This window comes from Lineus longissimus, chromosome 1 (genome assembly GCF_910592395.1).
Source record: "Lineus longissimus chromosome 1, tnLinLong1.2, whole genome shotgun sequence".
NCBI classification, from domain to species: domain Eukaryota; kingdom Metazoa; phylum Nemertea; class Pilidiophora; order Heteronemertea; family Lineidae; genus Lineus; species Lineus longissimus.
In genome coordinates this window covers 5,978,344-6,000,292 of record NC_088308.1, presented here as the reverse complement: position 1 = coordinate 6,000,292, position 21,949 = coordinate 5,978,344, and the positions used below count along the sequence as shown (strand labels likewise).

At 41.4% G+C, this 21,949-nt stretch overlaps 1 protein-coding gene across 3 annotated transcripts; it reads left to right on the top strand.

Moving 5' to 3' along the window:
* Positions 1 to 495: 495 nt before the first annotated feature.
* Positions 496 to 12,684, top strand: LOC135486759 (mitochondrial glycine transporter B-like). 3 transcript variants are annotated; one of them, XM_064769860.1, is made up of 10 exons: positions 498 to 852; positions 2,823 to 2,935; positions 3,388 to 3,472; positions 3,719 to 3,789; positions 4,135 to 4,240; positions 4,574 to 4,643; positions 4,971 to 5,069; positions 7,264 to 7,430; positions 7,884 to 7,976; positions 8,588 to 12,684. In XM_064769860.1, exons 1-10 carry the CDS (start codon positions 733 to 735, stop codon positions 8,612 to 8,614), a joined length of 951 nt encoding a protein of 316 aa, XP_064625930.1. In that variant the 5' UTR covers positions 498 to 732; the 3' UTR covers positions 8,615 to 12,684. The 3 variants fall into 3 exon arrangements, with proteins under 3 accessions (XP_064625946.1, XP_064625930.1, XP_064625938.1); XM_064769868.1 differs by lacking the exon at positions 498 to 852 and adding an exon at positions 1,695 to 2,051; XM_064769876.1 differs by lacking the exons at positions 7,884 to 7,976; positions 8,588 to 12,684 and adding an exon at positions 5,206 to 5,273 and having other exon boundaries at positions 496 to 852.
* The last annotated feature ends 9,265 nt before the right edge of the window (positions 12,685 to 21,949 follow it).

Here is a 21,949-nt window from a genome sequence, read left to right as displayed (position 1 = left end):
GAGAAGGTGATGATGCTGGTCTTAAAGTTGAAACACTGCTGCTGTCTTGCCTTGACAGGAGAAGATGCGCTAGTCTAAAGGGTACAATATTATCTGCATCAATTCTTGACAGGAGATGAATAGCTGCATGCTCTTAAAGGGACAACATTTTCGGCTTCAGGCCTGACGGACAGAAGACGATGTACTGGTCTTAAAGGGACCATATTGTCAGCATCAAATAAATCTGGACAGGATATGATGTGCTGGTCTTAAAAGGGACCATATCATCAGTATCAAATAAATCTGTACACGATATGATGTGTTTGGGGATCAATTGCCCTTCTTCTCAATCTTCGGTGGCAACATTGCCCCTGAATCCTGACATTGCCCCTGAAGTCTCACAATGACACCATCTAATGGATGTCAACAATGTTGCTTGATTTTGCCCATTAATGCCGGGCAGAGTCCATTGGAAGAAAGCCAACGAGTTCGTTCAAATCGTTAGGCTAATGTATCTAGGGTTCATTTGAATAACACATCCAATTTCGAAAAGACGCCCGGCAATTTAAGAGCCATCATTTGATGCAATATTGTCAAGATGAATTACCAAGCAGTGCGAATGTCGTGGATTTGTGTCCTCGGGAAGTGCACTTATCTCTTCCTAACGCGTATGTTTGAGACGCAGAGGTTGTGATTCGAGCATTTGGGGTTTTGGGAGTACCTGGGGGCAATTTTATACTAATCCGAACGCAGATGTCCACAATGTCTGCGACACTTTCGGTTGGAACTCAATTCGCCGAAGCTCTGGCGTCATCCCGAGAGAGATACGAGGACCGTCGCAAGGCAGATCAAAATGGCGAAGAATCCTCACCAGTAAGTAATCCACAAGCTATTAGGGAGTTTTCGCAAATCCCCTGAAACGCCAAGGTGAACACCTATCCCATTGTTCGAACAATGACATAGGTGTTCACCTCGGGGTTTCGGGTGCTTTGCGACGGAAAACTCCCTAGTGGCCGCACACGAGCAAAGAGCAATCGCACTCAAGGCATGCTCCTCTAGAGATCAAGTTTAGAAGAATGACCGGTTCTTCATTCATTTTCCCGGTGGTGGTTTTAGATATAGGCTACTCCGCCTCACGATATTCAAAAACCTGTATCTCAGGAAACTTTTTCCCCAACGCATAATGTCCCGTTAATAATTAACGCAGAGGGCCTAATCATATTTCCAAACGCAAGGGCAAGGAGCTTCCCGGAGAAAACCCTAGTCGGACTGAATATATTCAGCAGAGTTTGTCATACCCTCACCGTCGGCCACGCCCAAAATATCTAATAGGCACGGCCCGAAAGGCGATAGGCACTTGTGGCTGCGTGCCAAGCTCCGGAGTGTAATTCCGCGCCAAAGTGGGGCACTTTCCCGCCCTCGTGGCCACCACGTGTGTTTGTTATGTTTATCTAATTAAAATAAATTTCCTCCTCTACGCATGCTCATGACGTATCTTTGACCTAATTTTGGTGAACCGCTTTCGGTCAATTTGTGTCTGGCCAATACAAATAGTTCGTAATTTTCTCTCGCTGAACTGATGAATATTTATCAGATAAGACGTCTAACAATAATATAATTGCTATTCCATCACAAGCAGGTGATTAATCTGACTCTATTATATTCTTGGAGTTTCTCCTTCACAGAGAGGAGAAGAAAGTAGGTCACGCGCATTGGTTCATAAATTGATTTACAAAAACTCCTTGCATCAGAACGTACGACCTTCTTCGTCCTCACGAAATATCTTCAACTGCGGATCTGTAGTGGTGGTCAAAATGCAGAATTTATGCAGAACCAAACCGATTTATTATAGTGACTATTCAGACACAGCCTTTGGCTGAGACTTTTATAAACTTTGAGTAAAAACGTGTTGGTAGAGTCGGGTCTCTCGTTCATTTTTCAACTTGGTGGGCACCTTGTCCCCAGGCCGTTAGACCCTTGAGTTCAGAGGTATTTCTTGCTGTTATTCGATGATTCAAAAGGAATCAAGGAAAGGAAACCGATGCGAAAAGATCATGGAAGGAATCCTAAGCGTAAGTATAGCCTTCTGTGGCTAATTCCCCTAAAACAATGTCGAAGACTGGTTTTGGTGTTGACGGTGGGGACGAGGTCTGAACTGGATTGAACCAGTCGGACCATGACATTGACAGTCATGACAGTGTAAATGTACAGGGTTGGTACTTCGCACTCTATTGTTGTGATCTTGTTCATAGATTCCAATGGCAATGCAGCAACCATCTTGTTTTTAACAATCAACATCTGTTCTGAAATTTTTGTGCTGTGGTCAGTGTGGAGTGTGGCACTGGCAGAGTGTGACTGAGTGTGACAGATAAATTCCTCTACGGTAGCCTACCTGCTAGTAGTAAAGTACCTGCGTGCTATGTTGTAGTTGTATCGCCACCTCGTGGGAGGAGTGCATTACATCACCACTTTTTAATGGGAATTGACGTTATTGGCGATATAAGTTATAAACATAACGCAAATAAAGTGGCAATACTAGTGACCACTACCTGGTGTAAAGACCAAAATGTCAGCTTGTGTTGGTTTCTCTGTTCGTATCATTTGATGTTAGGCACGTCTGACACTTGACTTGTGGACCACCTCAGCTCATCGGACCTTCAAAAAAAGTTTGGCTTCGTTAATATGAATGATGCCCTCAAAACGACCATCCTTGTAAAGTTGTACTGTATTTTACTTTTCAGTTGTCCCCAACAGGAAACCTGAACATATATTATTGTCCACTTCACTTGTAAAATATGAAGGTTGCATGGTTTTCAGTATTTTTCTGTTTTTTTTCTTTTCAGAACCCCCTCATGAAGTCATTCATAGCAGGGTCTTTCAGTGGCACTTGCTCTACTATTCTTTTTCAACCACTAGATCTGGTGAAAACAAAGCTACAGGCACCAGTTTCAATCGGGTAAGACTTTGGTCCGCTTTGTTGTTGATTGTTCAACTTATTCTTTTCCATGATTAATGGAATGTACATGTCTGTGAACCAGACTATACCAGAATAGAACTGGTGTAGTTTACTTGTGAAAAATTGCTTCAACATCAACCATACAAATACAGTAAAACCTCTCTATTAAGGACACCTTCGGGACTGGCAAGTGCTGTCCTTAATAGAGAGAGAGGTGTCCTGATTAGAGAGGTCAAATTGAATAGAAACTACCAATTTGGGACCAAAACTAGTGTCCTTAATAGAGAGGTTGTCCTTAATAGAGAGGTGTCCGCTGAGGAAGGTTCCATTGTACATACAAATAAGAACATTGACACCATGATGCTGCTTACATCGGGGTTATCAAGATTGTATGATTTAATAGATTTATTGTTATCAATTATCAATTATCAATCAATACTTATCAATTTCAGCGCCTCTCCTCTGGGAATAGTCACAACAGTTACCAATGTTGTCCGAAATGAAAAGATTCTGGGACTGTGGCGTGGAATGGCCCCAGTAAGTATTCACCAATGGGGTGTAAAGAAAAAATTGTGGACTCGGTAGACACTACAAAGAATTTTACAAAATAGAAAAAAGTCTCAATCTACATAGTTTTGATATCAGATGTCAGGATATTGTCGTATTTGGACTCGATTATGGAATGTCAGACGAGTAAAGATTGTAGTATTGCATAAGACACATTTAAACTGTACTCTTATTTGGCTCTCAGTTCAAAACTTTTATTTCCGTTCTCCATTTCAGTCCATTTCCCGCACAGTTCCCGGAGTGGGCATGTACTTCTGCTCCCTACATTGGCTAAAAACAAACTTTGGGTAGGTAGCCTGACATTTCAACTCATGAACACTGAAGAAAACATGGGGTGAATCTTGTATGTTAAACCAGGCTGTACATTTCTATCTATGGTTACCTGGTGGTTCTCTCAAAAAGCTGAATCAACAAATGCAGGTATACTATGACAGTGTGAAAATATAGTTACTTCTAATATTCTTGAAGAGTTTGATGGATTTATAAGTGAAAAATAATCACAAGAAAAACACATTGGAATATGCGTAATACATAGGTTAAGCTTCATGTTCATGTAGGGCAATAGAGGCATATTCATTTATTTATAATTTCTTCCACTCGGAGATAATATTTTGCATTCTTTCTTTCTCCAGGAGTTCAGATCCCCATGCATTGGAATCCATGTTTCTTGGCGCATTGGCCAGATCATTGTCAGGTGTTTCCATGCTCCCTGTGACTGTTGTCAAGACTAGGTTTGAGGTGAGTTCAAAGTTTACTTAAAGAGGACCGACACATTAATTCTCTCACCTAAAGAATGTTTTCAGTTATGAAATTGCTAAAGAGAGCACAATTAACATAAATTTTTGAAGCTCTTATTTGGTGCCACGGCGGCCAAGTACATGATATCATCTGGCCAGTCGGAGAGTCAGAGAAGTCTTTCAAACTCAAAGAGATCTAAGAAATTCTTATTTTTGTGCATTGGCTGTGCTTCTAAATGATGTCAAAACAAAAATGATGGAAGTTTGCACCCCATACCATTCTTTTCCCTTAAAAATTTACTTGGTGAATAATGAAGTGTTGATCCCCTTTCAGAGTGGTTACTTCCAATACAGAAGTGTTCTGCATGCTCTTTCTGATATTTACCGATCCGAAGGTGCTAAAGGTGAGTTTTCTATGAATTGTTTATTCAGCTCAATGCCTGTGTTGTTCAAACAGGTGTAGTCATGTGTAAGGCACACAATACAACTCTCTACGTGGGGGTGGATTCTAGTTACAGCCAGAATATGTTCCAAGTTGTTAATTTCTTTAAAGATGGTTTTAGAAAGTCCATACATGGGAATTTCTGATATTCAGTACTACCTATTGTTCAGTTCAATTAGGTGACCTTAGTATGGCAGTGGGTTCGAAGCTGTTGTAGTCTTTGTCTTGATGACTGATTTTGGATGTTGGCTTGATCATGAAGTGACCGAAGTTTATTTCTCTGTTCCAGGTTTATACAGTGGGCTTGCAGCAACACTCCTGCGGGATGCTCCTTTCTCTGGACTCTACCTCATGTTTTATACTCAGCTCAAAAAAGCCACCAAAAATAGTAAGTATATTTTTTGATGGGGACTTCTCATCAACGACCTCTCTGCGTAGGAACAGTGAAGGCTGCTAACAGAAGGTTAACACGCCGAGACCTGGCCGCCGATATTTAACTGCAGTTCTTTATTCTTTTTATCTAGAGTTTGCCTGGCCAATGATGTTTGTTAACCACGGGTTCCTCCTAGGCATTAAGCAGTTTGTGGAAAAGGTAATTATTTGGGTAGGTCAGCGTTGTTCGCTTTTCATGTAGCAATTTGGTTACACCAGAACAAAACATTGCATGCCAGTTCCTCTACTGGGATTTTGGTGGAGGAAGTGGATTGCAATGTTGTGTAGAAACTGCTTGTATCCAAATGAAAAGCGAACAAATAATAGAGCGAAGCAAGATTTTTGAGGTGAGTATGGTCTTCCATAGTCTACCCTGTTGGCTTCCAGCATGCATCAGATCAAGTGAATTCAAAACTGTTGTGGTCTTGCCTTTTCACACCAGTTATTATGACTAATTTCAATTTTTTTCTCTCACTTGTTTAGTTATGTTTTATGTAAATGTTGTCTTAGTGCTCTTGTTCAGTTCAGTTGGTGTTCTTGTTTTGCCTCCAGGGTTCATTACTATAGAAGACTTATAAAGTCAAATCATTATTGAATGGCCGGGAGGTCCTGATAGCTGTGCTGAAGTCGTATCATGTACCTAAAATTACGTCCCGAAACCTGCATCGTTTATTCATATGCGAAGTGGGAAATTTTATTTCTGATCCCAGTGGTTGGCGTTGAAAGCAGTCATGTCCAGTTTTCTCTGTCCCAGATTTCGCTGCCTGGATGATGGAAAACATTTAGACTTCTTTTCCATTTGGTTCAGGTTGACAACAAAATATGTCCAGGTGCCCACAAACTGAAAAGCCATTATCAACTAGAAAAATCAGTCCAGGTGCTAAAATGGAAAAGTGAATTTATCCGGGTGCTGCACTTAGACAGAAGCTTAATGGTGAACTGATTCATATTCGCCTATCCACATGACAAGAGCATTCCTTTTATCCCTTGGCCTATTTGGATATCCTTAGATTAATTCTAACCAGATCCTCTGCTTGTACCTGGCTTCGCTGTACAGAACATGATGCATGGCCCTAGCATCCTGAACAGCGTGCCTTGGCAGCTTGGTCATTTGTTGCAGTCATTAGCCTATATAATAAACATGCTTATAGATTCTCTGTCAAAACTGTTTTCCTGGTGCGGGCCAAAACATGTGCTTTTTATGAAGGGATTATCGGCTAACCATTCATTTTGGAGTGTTGAGTGTGTTCGATTGTACCAGCATTTTATGTTGTTTTAAGTGAAAGTTATATTTGGTGATCACCCTCAAGGCAGCTGGAAACACTACGGTCTATTTGTCTAGTTCTGTGGTTCCAATCTGTCCATGTTCCTCCAGCTTGCAATTATCTAAGAGCACTTTTGTTTATCGTCAAAGTTAGATTTCACCTTCACTAATACTCTAACCCTAACCTGCACCTTCCCACAACGTTCTCTGTTGATGAATTGAACTTTAGTGAGGGTCGTTGGAACTTCAGGGCACAATTGTTTAGAACTCATGTTAGCTAATAACATCATATTGACGTGTTGTTTCATGTCCATCAATGTACATGTACATGTAACAACCTGTCAGCATGATGTTATGAGCTAATATGCTTCCTAACACCCGGACACTGGTAAAATGGTTTATACAAAACACCTGGTGTCATTTTGCATGAACTTGCATAGCGTGATACAACCAAATTAGTTGCAAGTGAATGTTTGCCACTTGGCATGCTTGCATTGTTTGAGAACAGTGTGGTGTGGTGTTTCCATGTTTATTTCAATGCTTCATGTTGTGCTTCGCATGTTAAGTGTCTTACATCAAGTTTTGGCTTGCCAAAATTCTTCTTCAGGGGTGCACAAATCTAGCCCTATCTGTCACAAGAACAACCAGAACATTTTTGGATGGGACTGATGAAAAACATAACACCTTTTGAAATGAATTCCATTCTATAACTTTGCTTTTCAGAGTGGTCACAATTAGTGGAAAATTCTATCTGGATTGTCAGATGGCAGACAGAAATGTGAAGGTACACTTCTCAGGAGCAGGATTTGTTCACCCCACTCTTCAACACAAGGGCTACTTGAATTAGTCATGTTAGTAAATGTTTGATTTTTTTCTCTCTTTTTAGATGGCTATCTTCAGCCTAGCAATCCTTTTGTGCATTTCTCGTGTGGTTGCGTGGCAGGTTCACTGGCATCCATCGTGACACAGCCAGCAGATGTGATCAAGACGCACATGCAGCTTTATCCAGGCAAATACAAGAACGCACGAACAGTCATCATCCATATTTATGGGGTAAGTATTGGTCAAGCGCTCATCTCGTCTTTGGTTCATGCATGTATACATGTACAAGGTAGAAGAGCAGTGATCTGAAATCATTGTCATTGGGTCTGAAGAAAGTGTTGTTGTGTGTAGTTTACCATTATACCATACCTTTCAGCAGAAGTCTCATATGCTCCTGTTGGTAACTACGGAGTCTTTTCTCATTTATTATGATCAAGGACAGTGTTGTCACAGATGGTAGTATCCTGTTCAGGGTATGGTGTTAGGTGCAACCCTTCCAAAAAAATAACAAATCTTAAGTTGACAGTGGCAAAAAGCATTTATTAGTACACAACAGTGTAATACCCATTTTAACAGATTCACAGAGATTGTCAAAAGCTTGTAATACCCATTTTGACAGATTCACAGAGATTGTCAAAAGCTTGATCAGCTATTGATGTGAGATTCTTGATTCTTCGTTTGCAGAAAGAAGGTGCTGTTGGTTTTCTGCGGGGAATCATTCCAAGATGTGTGAGAAGAACTCTCATGGCTGCCATGGCATGGACAGTGTATGAACAGGTGAGTCTCGCACGATAGATCGACTCAATCAAGTATCTGACCCTTTGATTCATTCCTAGCATTCCAAGCGCTGGAGAAAATGTAATGTAGGAGAAAACCAGACACCTTGGTGGACGTGTGCTGCCGGAGCACTGTCACATGATGTGCTCTGAATGGGAGTGATCCAAGACCTCGGACGAAACTGACGCTGATGTTACATACATACATACATACAAATAGCATTTATATACATGTAGCGCAAAATCCAATTAGAAAAATTGCTCAGCTGCGCTTAACAAAAACACTGTTCAAATAGTTTGGTTTTTAATCTTCTTTTGAACTCGCTGACGGTGGAGCTGTTGCGGGTGTTAGTGTCCAGCGAGTTCCATAATTTGCTGGCATAAACTGTAAAGCTTCTGCCACCAAAAGTCTCAATGCGATACCTGGGAGTCACCAACAACTCTTGGTTATCCGATCTCAGGGATCACCCTGGGACATACGATGGCGATGTTAATTCGAACCACTAGTTTATTTCACTGCATCACTGTCAGCAGCCCTTTAAATTATATAACATATAGCTACTTTTTAATTGTGATTGATGTTCTCTTATTCCTCTCAAAATTGTCTTGCAGATAATGACAGGTGTTGGTCTAAAATGATCCTCCTTTGCCGCTCGACAGTCGGTAGGAATTGAAACGGCTGGCAGAATAATACATCAATGCTGAAATCCGGTGGATCAGTGTCGGTGCACTTTGTGGAGGCACATTCTTACCAAGGCAATGAATTCAAAAACACTTGACCATTATGAAGTCATTCAAACGAGGTTAAGAGTGAAAATCCTGTGGATTGACGTCGATGCATTCAGTGAAGGCACCTCGCTCAAATTCAATCGGAGACACTTTGACGATCCCAAAGTCTTTTCATGAAAAGTTTTGATTGAAACTTGACTGATGCCTGTTGGTAGAGCTGCATGGTCACGGCTGCCGCAACGTTGTCAGTGTAAAATGCGTAATTTTTGTATTGCGTAACAAAAATAAACAGTGGGAAATGTTACAGCACGGATTGGGGTTAGGGTAGATAGTGGCTAGCCCGAGTTGAGTAAATGAACATGGAGGTGGGTTCGCATTGGTTTCTTGTAGAAAGATAATAATTTTTGGATATTTGCAGCGTGTTGAAATTATCACTGCAAGATTTTTATGAAGTTCTATTGTATTTTTGCCTTCCAATATTGATGATTCAATCTGATCTTATTGTTAAATTGCCTTCGCTGACAAATAGTTGAACTAATATGATTCTTTGAAATTTGACGCTTTTGATCTGGTTAATATTTAGTGCTTTTGGGATTTAAAGAAAAAAAAGGTGGTCGTTTTTGGTTCAGAACAGCATCCTTTTATTTGTGCGAAAGGAAGACTTGAGGACTTCGATGTTTTTACACATGAAGTGAAAAATTATGATTAAGAAACAATATCTTTTGAATCGCCTGGGATCTTAAAATTTGGGCAGAATACTCGGCATTGCTCATCGTTGCCCTCTGTTAATGAAATCAATGTCACCACCATGATCTCTACTTTGACCCTTTCTGTGAAAGCATTTTCGATTTCAGTTGATAGAGGACAGTCTGGTGATCAAAATGGTACCAAGAACTCTCTTTTGCTAGAAGTGTTGGTTACCGATCACCAATAAGATCTCTACTTTGACCCCCTTCTGTGAAGGAAATATATCGTTGTTGCCTTTTATTGTAAAAGCTACTCGGGTGTTGACGGTCTGAAAGCTGTCCCGGTATAGCTTTAGGCCCATTGTATGGCTTCTTGTGCTATCAAGTTATATTTTGTACTGCCTGTATGCTTTAGACAATAATATGTGGCCAGGGTCTAACTTCATCATCATTCTTACTTGGTCATCATATTCCAGATTGGGATTCTGCCTTATACATCCATTGTGTGTGCTTTTCACATAGAAAATTAGCTACTGTAAACACTAAAAACAGGTCTCCAATCAAACACAATTTTATTCCGTGCTTCTCTTCTATCACTATCGTGTTGACTACTTTTACAGTTATTCATGCTAGAGAAGGGGTGATGGCTAATACATGAAGGGTGCGTGCAAACTGGTAACCTACATTTCAAAATTATCACATTCTTGTTCGCAGTGAAATTGTTGTTTATGGCCAATTGCTTTTGAAGGCATTCTTAATATAAACAAGACTAGTACTTCGTACAGCAATGCTTTTGATATCAATCCATAGAGAGCAGTCTGGTGAACAAAATGGTGCAAATAAATTTTGCTGTAAGTGTTAGTTACCAGTTTCTTGCACACATCTCTTCAATGTCATGATATGTTTTAATGACCTGTTACCCCTTTTGTTTCACAAAGTTAATTGCGAATGTGATGAGCATGATTAGTCAGTCCAACACACACAAGAAAAAACATTGTGTTCAATTGGAGATCGTCGTAAAGTTGTGCCTTCTTGGGGGCAACACTGATTTGTTCTCGTCTGGACCAATCTCTGCCACAGGGGGCGCTGCAGTTGCTATTTGGTTTTTTTATAGGCGGCAACCCCTGTCGATAATCCTGCAGAAACGTGACGTTTGACGTCATAGCTTGTCAAACAAGTGTTTTGCATCATCATGGGCAGAGGTCCGTGGAGCGACCATCTACGTCAGAATATTGTGACGGAGAGTGCGTCTGCCCCTTACATAGTCACACAATATTGGTCAGTTAATATTGAGGCGGGTCTGTCTGAAAAACTTTAGGATGACTCTTAAAAAATTTATTCTAAGCGTTGGACTAGAAGCAATCCTCTAATGTTACAAAATCTAGCACAGATTACACTAAATCAGGAAGTCTGCTAGAACATGGCTTCGGGGAGGAGAAATTAGGGTAGTAAATGATGAAGTTGTTTTTTAGTGTTGAGACTAGTCCTCACCAGGGGATTTCTGTAAATACATGTTTGTGTACATTAGTTTGTGTGGATGTCAAATACAGGTTGTGTGTCTGAAATGGAGCACTGAAGTGAAAGCTGCTATTAACATGGGAAGAGACAACAAGAAGTGTGCACACTGAAAAAACTGAGGCATTTACGTTAATTTCCAATACAGTTCACATTGAACCTTTTTTGGTAAGGACCGCAGTTTCTGGTCTCAGCGTGCATTGACATTTCTTATGGATCTCATTTGACTCTGTGGTTTTTTTTACTACTCCGGACCAAAGCAGATGATTCCTGGTTGAATTTTCTGTTCTGAACTGGAAACACAGAGTTTCTTTTGTATTTTATTTGTAGGGTTCCTGTGTGAGTTTTTGGTGTGTTTAGACTGTGTTGTCTCTTCCCAAGTTTCATGCTATAGAAAACAGCAGTGTTACTTGTGGCAGCTTCGGCTTGTATATATTAGACTTTGTAAGTAATAACTGTGTGATGAGGTCATTCACTAACTGTTGAAGGCTTTCTAGATAATTGCATTTATTTACCTCAGCAGTGTCTCCAATATCGATTTGTCAAATCTGTGGTATTAGTGTGCATATATAATTAACTAGTGCCATTTAGCTTAGGCAGGAATATTGGGAGTGTGTCGAAACATGAAACCTGTTAAGTGCAGGATTCTTGTGGCGTGCTATATTATACGGCTGTATTGTGCGGATGGACCCCTGTTAAAAGTAACACGTCTGCCCAAAATGATATCCTAGAACTTCACTAAATATATTGAAAGGAGTTTCTCCTTCCTTCTTGGTGTTGCTATACTGAGGTTACTCGAGTATTGTACCTTTTGTCTCGCCTCTTACAAATTGTAACATTGCCAACCAACCTTTCGCACATAGTCTTAGCATAGTAGGCATATTGACAATCATTTGTTGGTTTTCTGTTCAGAGCTTCATTTAGTTAAGCAGACATATAATAATCTCAGTCTGTACTCTGCCTCAGTGTAGCAGCATTTCTTTTCTTGAGTAAACCTGAAAAAGTTCCAAGGGAACTTGACATTGCTCATATCTTAGTTGTGAATAAGGTTCAACCTAAACGGTACGGAAAGTATGGGCCGTAAAATATCTAGCAGCTTTTAATCTGAGTGTATTTTCTGTCGACTTGATAAAAAAATTGCCTGTCTCTTGATAGAGCACGAGAGAAATAGTACATTGCCTGTCGAGCACGAAAGAAATAGTACAAGTCTGATGATAAACAGAAGATACGACATTAGAATTTAGATTTTGAAGCTTGATGTTTTAAATTTTATCTGGATGATGTGAGGTGTGCGACAAATGTCACTGTAGTGTAACATGGAATTGTACATTGAACTAGACTTCACTGGACTAGACTGCACCAGTTGCCAACTCATGAATTGTTTATAGAGAATAATCTCAAAATGTTGTGTAGATGCTTTGTTTTCTGATAATTATTCATGTTTGAGTTGCAAGTAACTACCACCAGTCACAAAAGTGACTCAGGGCCAAGTATTATTTTCTGATAGTTATTGATGAATCGGGCAGTTTGCTTGTATATATCAGCTACATGTAGTTTAGTGCATGTTTCTGCTGTTGCCATATAAAGTTTAGCCAAGACTTTTTGTAGTCGCAAATATTCATTGTGTATGCACTCAGTGAGTGGCGGTGGTTACTTCCATATACTTTGTTTCCTTGTACAGTGTATAGCCTGGCACCTCTGCCGATATAGCGGGCAGATTACTGGGTGTCCTGCCCCTTTTGTAAAAAAAGAATAAAAATTTATTCAGAATGAAAATCACGTTGCTTTATTGGTTATGTGTTAAGGATTGTGACCCCGGATGACTTATTCAACACATTTTTATTTCGAGTTCTTGTGGTGTCCAAGGCTGTGGCCTCAATCTGTCGACTGGGGATTGTTGTTCTGGTTGCGCCACAATGAAATGTGTTGTTGTCCTAATTTTCGGTTATAAAGTGCATATTCCCCACACAACCGTGATGATCTTATACACAATCGCTGTTCCTGAACAATGCTTGTGTTAGTTATATCAACATGAACTGGCTAACTCGTGACCTTTGCTCAACTTGTACATGACCAGTATTTCACCTCATAGTGGTTGGTCATCTGAGGCCGGTCACAACGACAAGTTGTACCATTAGAATGGTATTTACGAGTACAAAATGTTGTATCATAATGTTGCAACATTACCATTAATTAGTCAGTATGGTCATTCTACATTGACCGTTTCTCTGTGTAGAACATAAGCCAGGGCATGAGTTTCGATGACAGCTGTTGATATTTCTGCAAATAATGTCCTGAAATATAGCATCTGGAAACGAGTGAGTTATATCAAAATAGGCTACGATACCAGGTTTTAGTGTTTCAGCCCGAAATCTGGAAAGTCCGGGCAGAAGAGGGCAGTCTGAAAAAGGCAGGGTGCTGTGCCCTGCTTCAGATAGAAATGAATTGGCCAATGCTGAAAATAGGCAAGGTATTAGAAAGTAATTTGAAAAAGGCAGGGTGCGGCGCCCTACTTAAACAACACTGGGTTAATATTTCAATGGGCTGCACCAGTGACGTTTTCCTCAACAAAGTGGTGGCAACACTAGGTTTATATTTCAATGGGCTGCACCAGTGACGTTTTCCTCAAACAAAGTGGTGGCAACACTAGGTTTATATTTCAATGGGCTGCACCAGTGACGTTTTCCTCAAACAAAGTGGTGGCAACACTATGTTTATATTTCAATGGGCTGCACCAGTGATGTTTTCCTCAAACAAAGTGGTGGCAACACTATGTTTATATTTCAATGGGCTGCACCAGTGATGTTTTCCTCAAACAAAGTGGTGGCAACACTATGTTTATATTTCAATGGGCTGCACCAGTGATGTTTTCCTCAAACAAAGTGGTGGCAACCTTTCCTCCATCGTAAGGTTTGTCACAACACGTCCTCAGATTTTCTGTTCCATGTCACAACCAATCGTGCAGTGTTAGCAACAACCAGCCAGCACTATGGAACATTATAACCTCAGAACCACAACCAGCACCTATTATCGAGAGGCGGGGTTGGTTTTACGTCAGGATGACCGAAGACAGGGGCTGCTGTCTGCTATCGCCATCTATCATCAAAGCGATGACCTAACAGTAACCCTCCTCCCGCTGGTTATTGAGACTCCCGAAGCAGACCATTCGTCATCCGATTCTTCTTCCCCCGCGCGGAGGAAGGGAAGATGCCGACACCACTGTGTCGAGTGTGTTACTGGAGGGGAATCGGAGGCTTAGCTTGACGACAGCTTCCCCACCCACCCACCACTGCAAATGTACCCGTATTTCTGCATCACAACCAGTAAACTAGTCGTTTTCTCGCGGACGGGTGTGACAGAAACTTTGTATATAGTCTTCCAGATGTGCTATTGTTCAATAACGGAGTTCGATTATTTTGTTCTCCGAACTTCTTCCCTTCTAGTCTATCCCATTCACACTGGATTTCAGCAAAGTGGTTATTTTTGCACTAAGATTATTATTTTTATTGTCATCACAACGCTTGTCACTATCAGAAGCTCGGACAATTGTAGACGGTTTGTGGTTGTTCGACCAATCACAATTGTCCGAGACAGTGGCTATCGGCTGCTCTCGCCATCTATCGCCTATGTGAATAACTGACGGTATGGGACGGCCAAGGTCCTCCTCCAGCTGGTTATTGAGTACCGAACTGGTGTCGAAGTGTGGTTTCTACTGGTATGTGGAGCATGGGTCGCCAACAAGATCTTTCCATTTCTTCCTGTCCCCGGCATTTCTCCATGTGCTCTTCCCCCAAGTAAATGCGGCACTTTGATAATAAATAAACAAACAGTAGGTCATTCAGAATGAGAAAATGGTTGACATTTATCAAACTTGTCATCTCTGCAAGTGCTTTACCTGAAGCGTATCGAAATGCATAACCCACACCGTCTATTTATATATTCTCGGACAGTACTTCCAATCTCATTCCAAACATTTTTTCATCCAGTATCTGAGTGCAAGAATCAACCAAAAGAATAACATCCCGTTTCCGATAAGTAAACTTGGTCTTACTTATCCGATTGGACTATTGAGTAAAGCCAACAGAGCAAGGAGTGATTCCTTACCCGTGTCGTTGTCGTCATGGATTTACCTCCACAACCTCCAGGTCGATTGTCCGCTTAAATCACCAAATCAAACCCGAATAATAAAAAAGAAAACAAAGGAAAATAGCATTTACTTTAAACTGTTATCCTGATGTCAACTTCCACTTGACTTAATATGTCTTTGCATTTAGCTATTAGGGGGCAGTCGCGGAGACACAAATTGCAAAATCAAACTTAATCAATCACATCCATGTTATTTTGTCCGACAAAAGATTACGTCGAAATCACCGTCTGTTGTTTTAATGACTTAAAAAGGGCGCCTTCTCGTATGTTCCTCTGGTTAATGACGGTTGAGGGTGTTTGAGGTATGTGCCTCTCCGAACTGGTGTCCACAATGACCCCGGATCAGGGACGATAATCCCCGAGAAGAAAACAGCTGGACGCGGGCCCGGGATTACGACCTGTCACCCTGGTGTCATTAGACCTTGGCCCTCCGGATTGGAGTTGAGACTCCAAAGCATGAACAATTGGATATTGTCTCCTGTTTAGAAGTACAATATGTGTATATACAAATAATTGCCAAATATTATGTCCCTTCTCAAATCCATTGCGTGAATCACGTCGTCTCCAGTGCCCTATGCACTGTAGGTTGTGACTATCCGTGTTGTGGCCAAGAAGAGCTTGACGGGTCATCATCCCCCATGTCGAATTCCCCCGGTTTGTGAGTGACTTTCCGATAAATGCGACCAGAACGCTGGTGCAATCTGCATGTTATCCCCGCCCCATTCAAATATTCTACATCAGTCCATTTTCATGGGACAGTAAAATGTACTAAACTATACATGCAATTCCTGTTCCAAGCTTAACACAAACACCGTTGCTGTGATGGAAAGCATAAAAAACCATCTTTTATCTTTGCTGGTGTTGCACGGAAAGTGATTCCGAATTATGATTTTCATTTATCGCAAATTGGTCTTTTGAGAACAATGTCACAACCAGGATGCAGGTATAAGCACACGTTAAGAATAGACTTTCGTGTTGATCAAGATGAACGATGTCAAGAGTAGAAGAATAATATTATTCACATTATCGATATCACAACACTACCATGTCTTCACCACGATACTCTCCGGTCGCAGTGGTTCTGGCCTCGCTGACGGGATGACGAAAGCGGACCTCTGCAGGGGCCAATCTCGGGCAAGCATATTTTTAACGCTTAATCACTATCAGACGTGACTGCATGCAGAACGATCAGGACTTTGCGAAATTATGATTTGAAATTCATCAATCACATCAAAAGGGCAGACGTCAACGGGCTATTGACATCACGTGACCGTAGCATTCAAAACTTGACCCGAGTGGTGCGCGGATTCCGTTTCAGAGGCAGGTGGTGATGAAAGGTCATTGAGTCCAGGATGACCAATGGCCACTAATAGTATCAATGGAGAAGAAGAATGGGCCAAGTTTTGGCACGATAATAACCAATTTGCTAAATTTAATTATAAGCACAATGGCGGGTCTCTCACGAAGCACTTGGTGTATTTTTCAAACAATGAATGGATATTAGGTATCGGTTTTGTCCGCTGAGAGGGGTGACTCCCTCCTAGAGGTGAGGGCGTCGCACTCTTCTCCATATCGCACACAATCACGATATTGGTAAACATTATCACTTAATTCATTCGTGTCTGTTGTCATTATTTCGACAGGAATTTCATTTCAATTGACCTAATCAAGTGGCCATGTTGGATTGTGTCGTCTGCGAAGAGAGGTGAAACCAAAGATCACATCTTTCATCATAAAGTGACAGTTTTGACATTTCAGAATTTCTTTGTGGCACTAAATGTTACTTTAATTGTTTCACCAACTTGAAGAGTACAAACTATGGTGCCCCGACATCAAGAATTGACAATCAATGGCAGCCATGGTAGAATGAAATAGTCACTTTTCGCGCATTCCTGTCACGTGTCCGCGTCCAGAAAATCAACACTGACTGTCGTTTGGCGTTTGGTGGTCAAACCACTTGCAAAAATCATTGACCAGTTTTGACCTCTTCCATGTCAAGTCAAGGAGTTGGTGAAAATTGTTCAGACAACGCGAAGCGGTATCAGCCATTGCAAATGCTTCATCGGTGTAACGACAAAGCCGCAACGAGGAGGTTTCAGATGGCGGAAGACACGCAGTTGAGATCTGTGGATGAGATCAACTTATTAGGCCTTAAAATGCCGAACAAAACTTCCTCAGGTAAATATCTCTCAGTGGAAAAAGCTTTTGCAAACCATTCTTCCTCAGTGCGGACGGAAGTCTCGGTGGAATGCCTCTACGCAGGCGGACCGCAGACAAATCAAACTGATACAGTACATAAATTTTACAAATTGGCCACTACAATGCACCACCTTGTGCATCTTGACCCTCAATGTATTGACAATGCTAAGCTAAGCAGACAACGGGCGGAGGTAACTGAGGCAATACCGCTGGAAGATCAGTATACTCCTTGTGGGGTACCTCAGCATCACTCTAAACGTAAGGGTGTCTATTCTGAGACGAAATTAAAAGGACGTTCATGTATAGTCCGAAGTTGCGGATCAGTCAAGATTGCAGACAAATATCAAGTCATCTTTTCACTTTCCCGTTCTGTAATGAAACAAGAGCGCAAGGTGCACACATCGCCAAACCTATAGGCTGGCCAAGCATCAATTGCATGACGAAATAAGCTTAGGACAACTCAGGTTGTGACTGTCTCTGGCCAAGACAATTGGCACGCGGGGTGAGATTATGATCTCGGGGGCACGTCTTGTAAGAAGGTTGGTGGATCGCTGTCTTATGTTGCTCAGGCAAGTAGGCATATCTGTATCCCTTTCGTTGAAAGAATGAGGCAGTAAGCCATTCTGTATCTCTCTAGTTGAAACAATGAGGCGGTGGCTCATATACTCCGGCGTAGTGATAGTAGCGTGTTGAGGCGGTCCTACTGTATGCTTGGATGGTCTGCTTTGGAGAATGCCGGTGACTGTGCACAAACTGTAATGTTACAGCTGAAGTTCTCATCACGAGATATTTAAACAAATGTAATGAAGTGGACTTTAAATCATTTTATCAGGCAAAGCGCTTGTTCAAGGTCGCGGGGTACACGCCAATAATGAAAGACACTTTTGCACCAAATACAGTAAAAACGCTCTTAGTAGACACTTCAAAGTTTGTCAAAAGACTCTTGTCTTTTTGTTAACTGGTGCAGATACGCTATATGACACATTTTTCTCTGGCGCCAAGATAACATTAGCAAACAGAGGCGGGTGATGGCCTTTCAACCGGCACACGACAACAAGTGGACGAGAGGAGATAGCGCTCCATGTTATCTGATTAAAACAACTTGGTTAAGAAGGGCCACTTCTGGTTTTGATGACCTAAATTGGGGCAGAGCTTTTAAAATTCAATATCAATTTTTTTAAACCAAAAAAAAACGCAGCGATTATCCTATGGGACCACTGAAAACTCAGTAGAAGCCGATTAAAGTCACATCTCACAATCATCTTTGGTCTCAATAATAATAGTACTAATAATACTAATAATACTAATAATACTATATGTACATGAATGAAGAAAAAAAGTAAATGAAGAAAAAAAGAATGTTGTGGATAAACGGGGAGTCGAACCCGTGACCACCAGACCGAAGGTCAAGCATTCTAACCGTTGAACCACAGAGGTTTTCATGTTAGAGTGGAGATTTTCTTCGCCTGTAATACACGCTATGGCGATATGAACCTTGTGTGGAATACAGCGACATTTGTATTTCACACACGCGTTGTACGAAAGCCCAGAAGGCTCATTCCAAATTCCAAATTCCAAATTCCAAATGCGAAATTCAAAATTCCAAATGCGATGTTCTAGTGTGGTTGCCACTTTGATGGAGGACCTGCCGGCAATGAATGATAGTTGTTTTCAATCAAACGTTGCCTTGGCTGGTTCCCACTCTTTGTGAGAATCCATGTTTTAATTACATTGTGCCAGCTTATATAGGTGAGGTATATGTAAGCACTTCTACCAAGAAATTTGAAGGGAAAATACAAATGTATTGATAGAAATATCTTAAGTAGTAAGGCGGTGACAGACTTTGTGTCAGCGCGTTGTATTGTGTGTCACTTTACGACAGCCACTATAACCTCTCCACTGACTTAACAACTTACCGAGTAATTTTTTTAAATCCATGTTGAAAATAGACTCCCAAAACAGCACGTTTTTACAAGCAAATACAACGGAAAAGGAGTCGATAAAAAATACCCCGCGCACGTGCAATTAAGCAGCGAGATATCAAACTGATGCATTTTTATGTCATTTTGCGGTTAGCGTATATATTAGCTTTGAAATCATCTCATTGTTTCCTAAATATGAGTAAAGGGGCCATGATCCCTGCTTGTTTTTCTGTATTTTCACGGAGCCTCCCATTGTTTCAATCATGTTTAATATGGTCTCGTGGTACGGGAAGTTCGTGACTGAACAAAAAATCCCCACGATAACACGACTCGAGGAAAACTCCCATTGTGAAGTCGTCCCTCGAGAATCGCACCTTGCTTCGAAGCGAATAAAAATAGATAATTACACTTATTATTTATAAAAGAATTCAGTAAACATCTGTAAAATGAATCAAGTTTAAAAAAGATTAACGACTTTTTGTAAGTTTTTTTCTGAACCGTTTAACTCTGACCGCGATGCGCATTGCACCTTGCTTCCTTGTTCGCTCTTTGGACGGAATACAACTTTTATACATCAGGGTTTTTTTCAGATGATAATCTTTAAGATGAGATAAGATCTATTATGCGTAACATCTCGGCTATATTAACTCTGTAGTGTCGCCAAATTCGCCCAATGAGACTAATCAATGCGGTTCATCCAACGCCTCCGATCATGCGCCCGTCAAGTTGCCAATATAGAGAGGTTCTGTTGCGATGTTGCGAGATGGGAATTTGACGGGAACATGACGAGAAGTTGACGGGAATATGCCCAATCAGCTGACAGAGCATGCGAATCATGGATTTCAGTTTCAGGTTGACGATAAGTCGTCTGGAACAAGCAGCAGGCGTGTATTATAGGTGGCCACTGCGTCGACTCGAGTCAGAAGCCTCGTAACAGATGGGCGTATTTGATCAGTTTGTCATTCAGCAGCAAGATGCACACGCAGCCACAACCCTGTGCTGCAGCCAACACAACTAATTATCATTTTAAAGTTTATCCGCAGGTTCATTTCAATTGAAGCTCACTCATGAACAATACCGGCATCTCGTAAATCGCAGGTTTAAAAAACTTGTTGCAAAACTGCATCATTAATCTTCAGTCCGTGGTTATCTGGATATCTTGCTGTTTAAAAAACATGATTTTGGAGTCAAGTTTTTTAATAAATTTAATAAAGCGCCATTGTTGACTGCACCTTGCTCAGAGAATGGTAAAGTGCAGGGTAGCTTTTCTTATAGTCGACCGCATATCTGGCCATAGGCTACTAGTCGAAATATAGTTTTTCTGATGTTAGCCTTGCCGGAACACTGTGGAGGCGGAACTTTCTTTGTTGCGAATCGAAGTAGTTTTACTGACGTTAGCCTTGCCGGAAAATTGTGGAGGAGGAACTTTCTTTGCTGCGAGTCGAAGTAGTGTTTCTGACGATAGCTTTGCCGGAACACTGTGGAGGCGGAACTTTCTTTGTTGCGAGTCGAAGTAGTTTTTCTGACGTTAGCCTTGTCGGAACATTGTTGAGGAGGAATTTTCTTTGCTGCGAGTCGAGGTAGTGTTTCTGACGATAGCTTTGCCGGAACACTGTGGAGGAGGAACTTTCTTTGCTGCGAGTCGAAGTAGTTTTACTGACGTTAGCCTTGCCGGAACATTGTTGAGGAGGAACTTTCTTTGCTGCGAGTCGAGGTAGTGTTTCTGACGATAGCTTTGCCGGAACACTGTGGAGGAGGAACTTTCTTTGCTGCGAGTCGAAGTAGTTTTACTGACGTTAGCCTTGCCGGAACATTGTTGAGGAGGAATTTTCTTTGCTGCGAGTCGAGGTAGTGTTTCTGACAATAGCTTTGCCGGAACACTGTGGAGGAGGAACTTTCTTTGCTGCGAGTCGAAGTAGTTTTACTGACGTTAGCCTTGCCGGAACACTATGAAAGAGGAAGTCTTTCTTTGCGATGAAATTCTAAATTTGAAAGCCAGTTTTGGTATTCTCAAAAACTGAGGAAGTTGCAATGCAACATTTCAATTGAAGGCTTCCAGTGGGCGGGGTAGGCGACGACTACCGCTGCAAGCGTCCCAAACCAATTACTCCCCATTACCTGTCTACACGTTCATCTCCCCAAGCAAAAGTCTGCAACAGGATCCTAAAGAGACAACCTGTAATTTGAGAATCAAAGCCTCGGAGCAGGTTGACGTGATGACGGAAAGTGACCTCTGGCCGTAAAACAAATATGGCCGCACCTTCACATCCGGGGCAATATTGCGTCGTTCGCGACACCGATCAGCGAAATTGGCACATGAACCGTGATGTGACGGTAGTTATCTATTCACAGCCTTTCAAAACCAGTCTCTTCACGCATCAGACGCTGACTCCTGTTAATTCACACAGTTTATTAGGAAGACACGTACGTCAAAATGCGCTTTATCCGGACACATCTCAAATTTACACGATTGCATAGGGTTGTGATCGGCGAGATTTTGAGTGTGGGTTATTTTTCGAATCAACATATTTAACGACCTTAAGCCATGTAATCTGGACATGGCCAACAAACTGATTAGTCTCAAAATGACATTCTCCCGCCACATCAAAGTTGGCCTGCGATCACCTGACTATCGATGTATGTAGGCTTGTCCCCTCCAATCGTATACTGTACATGTATCTGGAAAGAGAAGATTGGACTGTAAGGGGTTTCTTCTGAAAACATTCGTGTCTACTGGTTGTCATGACAAGGACAATACGATAAACTGGATTCCCCAT